The following is a 12,574-nucleotide window of genomic DNA, read 5'->3' as shown; positions in this document are numbered from 1 at the left end:
ATGTATATCTTGTTATACTCACTGTCCAGTGCTGCAGATATTTGTGGCACCTTACAAATAAACAATAATAACCATAACACAATCCTATTACACGCTATATAGTCTTAGAATTGACCAGCTACCCAACATAACCGGACATCTAGAAACAATCACAATACAGTTTTCTTACACTCTATATAGACACAAAACACTGAACTTATCAATATGACCTGATCACTGTACATGACATTAATTCAGTTGTTTGAGACTGTATAGATGACATAATACAGTACCTGTACACAAGAGATCACAACTGCAATGATGATAATACAATTGTATTGCATTTCAGACATACAACACTATACCCGCAGGGCTCCATCATTCGCAACACCACCAGCAGCTATAGATTGATAGTATTGTCCCGTGCATTGGTGTTGGTGTGACGAGGAAAGAGAACAAATGTGATGTACCCAATGTTGTCTCCCACTGCTGCATCCATGTCCTTTAACTCCAGAGGGGGCTCCCGGTGGCTGAACAGAACTTTCTGAGACTTTCTTTGGCAAAGCAGTGCGTGAACAGGAGTAGAAGAACAAACCTCCCTACAACTGAGAATAATGTTAAAATGTGTAAAACATCCATGCTAATTCACATGCAAGATATGTGAATCAACGTGGATTGACTAAAGGGGTAGGGGGCTGGGTTACCCCTTACCACCCTTTATGTAAAAACTATATAACATGGGCAGCAGAGCCCCATGTACAGTGTGTACATTCTATTATGTGCTGAATTCCTGTAGACTACACATAGACTACTCCCGTCCCCCTGTGTCAGTGCTTTGCCTGATATCCTGTAGTCATAGTCCTAAGAAAGCAGTCAAGAGGAACTATGCACAGTCAGCAGCAAAGAGCTGCAGCAGCTATAACACCCAGAAGTGAACAGTTCCAAGTGGCAGTGAAGGAACCTAGTGGTGGCAGTGACTACTCTCTTACAGTTGGCGCTTACAGTTGGTGAGTGTCGGGTGGCCAAGTAACACTAGTAAGAGTGGTCAGTAACGGCAGGTTGCTGACAATAAAAGGAACCCTAATTAAATCTGAAAAACCACTGGTAGCAGCAAGATAGGGTGGCAGTCTAAGTCCATCCTGTTGCAATGTGAAAAGAAAGATACTGTTAAACCTTTCTTAATTAACAACTAGTGTACTGGCTGCTGTTATAAAATTCTTCTCCTCATTTACCTTTCTAAGCCGATTTCTTATGTATATAAGGGAAAAGGCAAAGAGTTTGCCTAGCAGAAATCTAGAAAGTCAGACTGCCACAAAGTGCTTTCATTAACAAAAGTGGCCCATAGTGTCACCTTAGACACATCAGTCTTTATGTCTATTATCTTGTGGAGACAAAACTTATGGGGGGAATGTTAGGAGCTCCAACCCAGAGCCGTAACTTAGAATTCTAGCGCCTGGGGCGAGAAAGACAAATGCCGCCCCCTAGCCCTCAATTTTAACCAAATTAACCTAAAATATTCCTAAATTGCGTCCCCTGTCACACAGCCCTAGTTACGACCCTGCTCCAGTCATTAAATTATCCCTCCTTCACTGGTGAGACATCCCCAGTATCTCTATTGCAACACAAAGGCCACATATTCCAAATTGTGTGCTGACAACTTATCCTGACTCCAGAGACGCAGTCCCTTCCTGATCACAGTCATCACACCACACATTTACACAAAATTATCAGAAATGTACAACTCCCATTACAGGAAATGTTTATTTTTTTGCTCCTTGTGGAAGTATACCGCAAGTCATGCACATTGTGTATAGGTGTGGAGTACGGTTTGTGTACTAAATACCGGTCAAATGCAGCTGACAAATATTAGTGTGTGTGGTCTGATCCTGTAAAGAAATTTTTTAAAGGAATACACATAAATATACAGTGGATATAAAAAGTATACACACTTATTGCAGATGATTGTGATTTAAAGCCTGAAATCAAGATTAATCATGTCAGACCTTTTCCCACCTTTAATGTGACCTTGCAACCAACAAAATTCAAGTGTAAAAATAAATAAACATGTTTTAGGAAAAAGAACTGAAAAAAGCCCTACAATAGAATGGTCGCACAAGTATGCACATCCTTTTATAATCAGGCTGTAGTTGTATTCAGAGTTAACCAATCACATTCAAAATCATGTTCAAAGGTAATTAGAAAATATCTGCCAGCAATAAAACTGATTGTGATTAACCCCGTATACAGATTAGCTTTTCCTGTAGGATTTTTTTTGCAGTTTTCTTGGTTGCATACTACTGGGATACCCATGGTTGGTAAGGAGCATTCAATACATCTATGGGATCTCACTGTTGAAAGGTACCAGTCAAGAGGGGGGTATAAAAGGCATTACATTTACCATGTAACACTAAAGGCTATCATAAATAAGTGGAGAAAATGCAACACAACAGGCACATTACCAAGATCAGGATGTACTTCCAAAGTTGATTACAGGACATGGAGAAAACTCATCAGGGAGGCTACCAAGAGACCTACGGCAACGTTAATGAGGCTGCAGGAATTTCTGTCAGGAACTGGTCACCCATTGCATGTGACAACAATCTCCTGTACACCCTGCACAACCAGGGCATATGCCTGGGTTATGGCATAGGATGGCAAGATTCAAGTCATTTCTCCCAAAAAACATCCAAGCCTGTCTAAATTTTACAAAAGAAACTGCATTCAATCACCCCATACCATGTGTTAAACTGTCTTATGGTCTGATGAAATCAAGGACGACATTTTTGGACTTCATTCTAAAAGATATGTTTGCAAAGACAACACAGCTAATCTCCCAAGGAACACCATATCTACTGTGAAGCATGGTGGTGGTAGTATCTTGCATGCGTGCTGCTTATCTTGAGCTGGGACAGGGCACCTAGTCAGGATAGAGGGTATAATGAATACTTACAAATATCAAGATATATTGAAACCAAACCTGCTGACCTCTGTTAGCAAACTGAAGATGAGGAGGAATTTCACCTTCAAACATGCAAACAATCCAAAGCACACATCCAAGGCAGCCATTCGATCCAAAGCACACATCTGTGGAATGTCTTTAGAAAAGGAAGATCAATGTTTTGTAATGGTCAAGGCTACTGACCTTGAACCTTTAGAAGTGAAACTTCTTTGCTGGCACCTAGTAAAATTCATTTGTGGAGATGAAAATGTGTAACAGGAGTGATGTCATGCATTTCCCCCACACGTTTGAATCCTCTGAGCCAGTAACTAGCACAAACCCCTTTGTAAGATCAGCTGAGGATGGAGTGAGAACTTTCTGCTTCACACTGACAGTGAGTGACACGGAGAAAGACACATATGAGGGATTGATAACCCTTGTGTCCCTATCTCAGAGCAGCTGTGCAGTCCATGTATGATACATCAGTAATGGTGAAGTGGACAGTAGCTCCACAGAGTGGGCAAAGGAGCAGTATCTTGTAGTCTCCTGTGTGACTGACCCAGTGATGCCGCACACAGAGCTGGCAAAAATGTCTAGCGCTTCAATAGAAAGGATTAATTCCTTCAGCACAGAGAGACGATTCTATGATTCATGTAACACAGTGTTTCCAAAACCCAGTCCTCAGGGACCCCTAACAGTGCAGGTTTTCCAGGTAACAAGTGAAATAATTAATACCACCTGTGGATCTTTCAAATTGTGTCAGTCAATAATGAATACACCTGTGCTCCAGCAAGGAGATATGGAAAACATACACTGTTAGGGGTACCTGAAGACTGGGTTTTGGAAACACTGATGTAACAGTTCATTTAGGGACATGTGGAATCCCTTATTTGCTATTTGTGGGGACAGGATTGATTGGGATTAACTCTGCTCTAATCCCACCATGAGACAAGCCCAGAAAGTTATACTGTACAGAATACCTTTCTCTGTCTCGAGGATAATAACTTTGGTGTTAGTTATAAAGTTCTGTAGAGTCAAGGGAGGGCCATTAATAAAATTTGTTCTCCAATGTTATTTGTCTGTGGGTGGTACCGTGCCAGTTCTTGGTATTATTACTGGCAGTTTGTTCTAACCACTGATGGTTTTATGACATGGGTTGGGCACCAGTCTATCATCTCAAATAAGATGAGATAGAAGAGCTTGTGGTTTGAAAGAGCAGAATTGTTTTCCTTATTCTGTAACAGGCCTATGTCCTTTAAAGCAGGTGGATCCAGTAGCAGTCACACTAATTTTCTAGTTTTGTTCTTAAACTGTATTGTTGTAAGGGTCTGTGTAAAATAATGTGTTGGAGAAATGCTTAGAGAAGGTGTATTGGTACCTAAATGAAGCAGGGGCAGGTTAGGCTGAGGGACATCTGCCCTCGGGCTGGTCCCATAGTGGCTACCTTGGGCTGGGTCACTGGGCCACCTGCATTTTTGTTCCTAAAATGTTCCTAATAGGTTGCGGAGTTGAGTCTTGCCCCCCTGGGCTGAAATTTGCAGTCCTCCCTTAAAAGCAAGTATGACAAATTCTCCCTGCACACAGGGTAATAATTCTCTGTTGTCCCAGCATGTGTGACACCTGTGGGGATTTAAACCCTGGACATCTATTTTCCAGTGCTGCAGCTTTGATTCTAAACCACAGAGAATGATACAGTCCTTTTGTACACTTCTAGTTATCCAATAGTGCTCAGTTCCTTCACCTATTGTTGATATATGTTTGCATGCCCCTTTCTCAGCCTCATTATACTCCCCAGAATAGGGCTGTTATTATATACTGATATTGTTGTTTTTCAATATACTGACATAGGGTTCTATTATATACTGTACATCTATGGCTATAAAACAGATTGAGTTATTAGTTTGGTGAGAGTGACACCTATGAGCTTAGCTGGAGGTCCAGGCATTTAAGTTTTCGCTCCCTCGCTAAACCACCATTCATTATTTAAAGTTGTTTTGTTATCATTTCCTATTTTCCTATGCAGTACAAGAGGCACCTTCTCTTGGATTACTTAAACCCCAGCACAAAACTAGTCTTTTCAGTCTGCAGTTTATTTACATTTACACTTGTTTGCTTACCCGATATTCCATTTTGTGTGAAAGCGAAATCTTTGAAAATCACTATACAATACCTGGACAGTATGCTAGACCATAGCCAGAAACATGTTTAAATCAGCTCAAGTCAATAATAATTTATATAGTTTAAAGAAGTTCCTGCCAACCAGCTTGTGTATCTTAGTGAAACAGGTTTCAGAGAAATAGGGGGTGAAACACCTTGTGTTGTTGCTCGCAACCTTGCAAAGTATTACAGATGAGCCCCTATATCAGAAGGGAGCACAGTGAGAAAAAAATGAATATAAAGGTTATTTGTGAACTGCGAAATTGAAGCAAAAGCATGTGTTTGTGCAAGTGTGCCTAGTTTAACAGTGAGCATATGGATTGACAGATGATAGCTGCTACGAGGGTGCACAAGGTTGTACCACCCAATGTGAAGAGTTGGGCAAATCCAGGGCATTCCTTGTTAAGTGTGAATTAGGTGCACCAGTGCATCTAGTTTTAACCTGATTTGGTGAAAGCAGTTTACATTTTGCAGGATGGAATTATTTAAATGAAATAAAAGGTTTTGATGTTGCATTTACAGGGTTGTTCCCTGGTTGGCAAAAGTGTTCACAACCCTTTCCTCTCCACATAAGGACTTGAATTCTCCCCCAGCCCTGGGGTCTCAGAATATCGGGTCTCATCTCTATATTTATAACTTTCCAACTTTCATTAGCGGTAAAGAGCATTTCTAGGCACATTTCAACCAATGTAATAAAACCTTTCAAAGCAGTGTCACTTGTAATAAAGCCAGTCCAATGTCTTGAATGACTAATTTAGGACATAAATGAGTCTAAACTGAGCAGTATTTTAGCAGACATACAAAGATGTTTAAATGACTTGGTTGGACTTTGATGACACATTCGTATTGTTTGCCCCATTTTCTGAAACATCCACCAACCTGCAAAGCTAGGCACAGATTACTTTTACAGGATGTTTCCAAATACCAGGAAGTGGGCGTGCCACTTGAAATGCATTTCTCCACTCCAAGAAGGAGCACTTGGGCACAAAATGAAGCATTGCATGTGGGGCTACAGCACGGCATTGACAAGCCACATAGCAAAATTTTTGTAGCAAACGGTGATGACAGACCACACTCCCGAGGCCCCAGCTCTGCTTTTCTGAACATTCATGGAGGATGGTGCATAAATAACAAACCTCCAGTCATGCACAGACAAGCAGAGTGGGCGCCCTGGAAGAAAGACAGACATTGCCGGGACATTCCTCCGTTCCCTGGGATCCATAGTGTCTGCACTCCCTGCAGTCATGGGAGCCGAGAGGGGCAGCAGCGAGAGGGCCGGGACTGCCTGGGCACCCTTGCCTGCCTGAGTAGTGGGAGGAGTCACCAACCTGGTGTGGACACGCCTCCCCCTGTGGCCATGGAAGGGGCCTCAAGAAGTTGTCCTACCTGGGCCTGACATTCTTTCTGTCAGCCCTGCCTGCAGTGGTAGTAGTTCTGCCACTGAATGCAGATCCACAGGTTTTGAGGTAAGTAAATGATGCTTTATGTGTGCTATGTCTTACAGCTAGGGATGGTGGTGTACATGTTTGGTCAAAACTTCATATTCTGGTATTCTCAATAATGCTATAAAATTCAACATTGATAAACATATATAAAAAAAAGTTTTTCAAAAAGACATACAATATTTAAAACAATTTTATTCCTGAAAATATTCTGTACAGTCCATATACACAGATTTATGTTACATCTGAAGATTCACACACTACAACAACACACCCAAAAACAGTACAATCGCTTTACACTGCAGTGAGGAGGACAAGGAGGGAACCACATGGGCAAAGTGAACCAATGTATAGTGATACTGAGCATCAGCACACTGCATGGTGAACTGATATCTGGATACTCATAACCATTATACAGAGCAGCAGTTGTTCACGATCAGAGTCTAGATATTCAGTATAATCATATAGGGAGGTGTATCCATTAACAGAAGACATTATTGTAACTGTGAGATACTACATGGCATTTCCAGGTGCAATAAGGCACTTTCGGAGTTAGCCTTGTAGGTTCCTCCCTTCCCTAATAGTCAAAATCCTTAGAACCCACCCTCCACCATTTTACTTCCACAATGGAAGGCATTACAAAAAGTAACTTTTTCAAGCTTATACCCTTCTTGCATCATTTTTCAGCCTACACCATGTTGAATGATGCATACATGTACCATTATCATAATGGCAAGACCATAAAAAAATTAACAGTCCATAAAAACTGAGCTTAAAATATTCTTAGTCCATAAAAAAACAACAAGACACATAAAATAAAATACAAAATATTCCTAATATATTTTCTGTATGTACATGGTTCTGTATATATTAAATTCTGTTCATGAAATTAAATAAAACAAACATGTAAACAGCCACATTATGCAGGGAATCAGAAAGCATCAGACCTTTCAGGATTAGAATCAAATTTGTTTAAATTCAGATTTAGGTAGTATAAAGTAGTTTTGTTTCTAAGACTGAAAAGTTATTTAATATGCATGAATTGAAGTCATTTAACATATTATAGAATAGATGTTACTGTTTATATTATTTCTGTTTCAATTTAGTCCTGCCCATGGGAATAACAAGGATTTTCTTTATCATGGATAAACTTGGTTCCTTGGCTTTCAGATTTAGAGCACATACCATTGTTGTGCTTCTACCAATCAGAACATACTGAGGATGGAGGGAAGAAAATGATGACAATGTAATCTAGAGAAGCATACACATAGAAAATATCAAAGTGTGACGAACAGTATACATATCAGGATTGTGTTTGCTAAGAAATCCTCCAAGGAAGCAAAAACAATGATTTGATCAGAAAAGGGCAAATTTTTCACAACATAAATGATCAAAAAAACTCATTAAACCCTCTCAGTCTGTTCATCATAGCGGGTTGAATTTGAATAGATATATTAGGGTTTCTTATTGGCAACCTGTAGGCTAGATGCAGTTGTCTAAAGTTTATTTTGTGGCCCCCACCATCCATAATAACATCCGTAAATTCTATTAAATTACTTTTTTTAATTAGCATTCAGCCAGGGAGCAGTATTTATATTTAAGCAACCCTCTTTGTATAAATATTTGGACAGCACTGACATATATGATTCCAGGGTAAAGTGGTCTTGGTAATAAGAGTTTTGTTCGCCTGGTTCCTGACTGTATGTCTCTAATTGCCTGTTTTAAAACCTAAACTCAGCTCTAAGCTGCATGTTACAGCTGCTGTTTAGATTGCAGATGAAATGGCAGGGGTTATGGACCAGCAACATAAATGATATTATCATATATGTAATTAAAGGAACATGAAACAATAATTCTTTCACAATGGATTCATTAAGTATTAATTAAGGTGTATACCAGAACACCACCATCCTATTCATCAAAGTGGTCTGAGGCAATACAATATGACCCAGAGATTGTCAGCTATGAATATGTAAATTAATTATTTTCCTATGCAAGGTCATATCTTATACATGATATACTGATTAATTAGACTCAAGTCTCTTGCAGGATAGAGTATGTCTTTTCACTTACAAGGGAACAATCTAACATGACTTATGAGGCTAGTTAGGTAAAATCATGTTTATTGACACATGAGGATATTTATTTGTATGCAAGTTAAATGATTATTTATAGACCAGTCTGCTAAGTGGGAAGGGTCAAGAATGAACTTGTGCACAAGTGAATTCAATAGGTAGTTTGGGGTCATTTTTCACATGACAGAAGATTGGTGCGCTACTTTCATCCACCCTGCTAGTATGTGTCCATGGGGCTGCATAATCGAATTAGCTACTCCAACCTGTTATAAACTACTTGTAATACATTTTATTCATTGTAAGATGCATCAATGAATCAATAGAGTGCTTTAAAAGGGATAGTGCAGTAGTGCTATTTTTATGTGTTTTAATTAAGCTGGCAAAACAGTTTATTAATGTTGTGATTTAGAGTATATTTTATAGTATAGCATTTAAGTATAGTATACATATTTCTCCATAATTTCTAACTTGAAATAAGTAAAGACATTGAATATGATTTTAAACTCCACTTCTGTAATTAGCCGGCATCATATCAATTAACTTGGCTGCATAAGTAATTTGGCAAATTGCTCCAATATGTGTTGTCCTAAAGGTTAATTTTAGCTGTCATAGAAGTTGCTGTATATTTGTCAGCACTCAAGGTGCTTGGTGTGTCAGTGTCCTGTGTTCTGCAGCCAAATTAATGGTTACGTCAAGATATATTTTCAGCAATGAACAAAAATAATCCTTGCAAACTTATTTGTAGATCTATATGAGAAGACAGATTGAAAAATATCATAACCATCACGCTTGCTGTAGCTCCATTACAGAAAACGAATGTGCAACTTTTAATCAATAAAATGACAATTTACAGTCATTTCAAATGTGGGAGGTCCCTTAAAAGCGGTTTGTGCTATGTGGAAGAACAAAGTGCAATTTTTCAAGAAATTCCATTCCCTTTTTGTCTATAAAAAAGAGAATGCTGCCAATAAACAGCAAAACCTTTAAAATTAGTACTAGTGCCAATGAACTTTGCTAAGACATGCCCATGTTTTTTTTGGAATAGAATTGTAAATGTAGGAAATATTCATAGAACCATTAATTTTCTTTCTCAAGTAAATATCAGTTGGAGAAAAACAAGCTGCCTAAGTTTGAATAATTTAAAATAGAAAAAGTAACACATTGATACTTAATTAATGGTACAAAAAGCAGATATCTAATGGGACCCAAACCAATCAATTAGCTACTGCACTAAAGTTAGTATCTTATCATCTGCAGTGGATAACCTTACATATCCGTTCTTATTACCTTGGTATATGCCTTACTGACTCTTTTTCAACAATTGGCCAACTACCTGGAGAGGTGTTTTATTTGCTAGCAGCAGAGGCGCTTTGTGTAAGATAAAAAAAAAAAGATTCACGAGACATAATTCTCTGCCCAACATTCAGAATAAAGTAGCTTCCATCAAATAAACTGACGAAAAATATTATTTAAAAATTAGGGACCTATCACCAATGTTATTGTTTTTTTCTTTTTACATATATTAAAAGTACAGGTACCCAGGTGAGCACTCAGTGCCGAACATACTATTTAGACCGCACTAGAAGAGGGGAGTGGCAGGGAAACCCTCTTTAAGAAAGTAATGGATTGACCACAGAAAGAGATGTATGGTATAGGCTCTTAGTTATAAGAAACCTAATCCTTTAGTTCATTAATGTTAGTCTGTGTTTAAACGAATGTACTGACATGTACAACTGTGTTAGTTTTATGTAATAATTTCAGACAAAGGTGGCCTTCAAATCTAACATATAATTCTTTCAGTGAATAACTATGGATCCAAGTGCTCAAACAGATCACACGTATAATGCTGATAGCTCCTTTTTGTGAGACATGTCCTCATGTATAAAATTGTTGGAACAACATCAGACAGGAATGTAAGCCCAATATCCTATGGAATTTGTAATTTAGTGCACAGGGATGTACAAATGTTTAATGAATCCAGAAAATGTATCGATGCTTCCCATAAATAATATAATTTTATACAAGCCAATAGTATTAAAATAACATTGTTGTCAAGAGTGTTACGAACTGGTATAAATCAATCTAACCTTTGCTATGAGAACTTAAAGATGCCCTAATGATTATACTCAACATAGTGTACAATAACTGAGATGCTTTCCTCACTTCACAATGTATCACTCCTAAGTGAGGATCATTACAGTGCGAGATAAGTTCTCAAACTTACTCCAGAAAAAAAGGAACAGCTCGTATACTTTTACTGTTTTTGTGGGACTTTGTAACGCTTTTTAAAAAGTGAATGGGGTATAACATTTTTAAGTGTCATAATATGTCATATTTAAATCAAAATTTTATCTCACAGGAGACAATTGCAACAACCTAACTTTTTATTAATTTACCATCCCATAGCAGAAAGGTTCAACCAAACCAATATTGTATTTCAACCAAATATCTACTTATGTTAGATAGATAAATGTCTGTCTGACTGCCTTGAAGGAAATGCCTATAACCCAACATTACAAATTGGCCTTAGTTACAATTTAACCTTGTACCCAGCTTTGATTTGCTGGCTGTGCAGTAGCAGCCATGCTGAATCCTCCTTGCGGTGGCAGAGCAGAGTCAAAATTAAAGTCCATCTCATCACTGTCCATGAAGTCATTGAGAATGATGGATTCCACATCACATTCTAAAGTCCCATTGAACATGTCTAAGTCTAGGTCTGTTGGAAATCTGTCTTGATTGTACATTTGTGGATGATGATGATGGTGGTGGTGATATGTCCCTTGATATGGCCCTTCAAGCAGGCTTACATGCCCACCTTGACTACTGAAGTAAGAGTGATGTGGAACTGATGACAAACCACATGATTCAGAATTCAGCAGTCCACTTGCACTAGCTAAGGCACTGTTGTTAACAGAGCAATGGTGGTTGAGAGTGGATGGGTGGTACAAATTGTGGCTCTTTATTAGAGTGGCAGAGTAGGCCACCTGTCCTGAGTCACAATTGTTTAGCATGCCCATGTTCTGCCTGTGGTTACGCTGTGGCCCCAACACAGTAGCTAAACCTGGATCACTCTGCATAATGCCTTCTTTATGTCCATAGGACATGGCAGTGAGGAGATCCTGGAGGGAAGAATTCCTGTAGGTACTGCCTGGAGAGAAAGCAGCTTGTTTGTTCTCTTGGATTGTTTGCATGGGCAGCCGTCTCATCATCCCCATGGCTGGCTGACTGTAAATGGTGCCACAGAAAGCATTAGAGGTGTTGCTTCCAGTTGGGCACTTGGAGGTGAAAGAGAACCCAGGACTGCGTTGGCGTAGGGCAGCAGCAGAGTTCACACTATAACCATCCTGTAGCTCATCTAACAAATGGTCTGAAAGACCCTCACTTAGACCTATATTACCACTCAGTTCTGCAAGTCGTGGCATTTCAACTGAACAGCGGGCACTGGGAGACAGAGCGCTAGATGGACTTGGGTACATTAGAGGTGAAGAGGGTGTCACTTCGTCATCCTCCAGTTCATCTGTTTCATCATTACCCAAAATGGGTGAGAGCCTCCCACTCATGTTCCCTGCCACAGGATTGGCTCTGTTGTGGAATTCAGCCCACACTTCAAAGTCATCACTAGTGTGGGAAGATGGACTTTCAGACCACTTTGCTTGTTGAGAAGAAGGGCTGCCTTCTCCTGTCTGCTCTGGTGCAGACTGCACTTGTTGCTTCTTCTTCCCAGCTTTGCCCTTTATTCTTAGAAACTTTCCACTTGTGCTGTCCATAGATGCAGCTCTCCTCCTTGGCGTCTTCCCTGTCTTTCCACCTTCTGGGTTTAACATCCACCAAGAACTCTTGCCAGTTCCCTCATTCTGAACACGGATAAAGCGTGTATGTAGGGAAAGGTTATGTCTGATGGAATTCTGAAAGTAAAAGAAAAAGGTTTTAGATATGATAAAAAAAAGATCTCCAAAATTAAATATTATTTATCTCTCTCTGCT

The 12,574-nt window shown here is 39.3% G+C and overlaps 1 protein-coding gene across 1 annotated transcript in view; it reads right to left on the bottom strand.

The window, feature by feature from the left end:
- Positions 1–6,691: 6,691 nt before the first annotated feature.
- FOXO6 (forkhead box O6) overlaps positions 6,692–12,574 on the bottom strand; it is a 79,617-nt gene continuing 73,734 nt past the window's right edge. Inside the window, exon 2 of the mRNA XM_075195878.1 lies at positions 6,692–12,496. Within this exon, the coding sequence (XP_075051979.1) occupies positions 11,129–12,496 (1,368 nt within the window). The 3' untranslated portion in view covers positions 6,692–11,128. The remainder of the gene's footprint in view (positions 12,497–12,574) is intronic.

The sequence above is a fragment of the Mixophyes fleayi genome, chromosome 2 (genome assembly GCF_038048845.1).
Source record: "Mixophyes fleayi isolate aMixFle1 chromosome 2, aMixFle1.hap1, whole genome shotgun sequence".
In the NCBI taxonomy this organism is placed as follows: domain Eukaryota; kingdom Metazoa; phylum Chordata; class Amphibia; order Anura; family Limnodynastidae; genus Mixophyes; species Mixophyes fleayi.
Note: the sequence above shows the minus strand (reverse complement) of the source record. Positions and strands in the feature narration are given on the sequence as shown.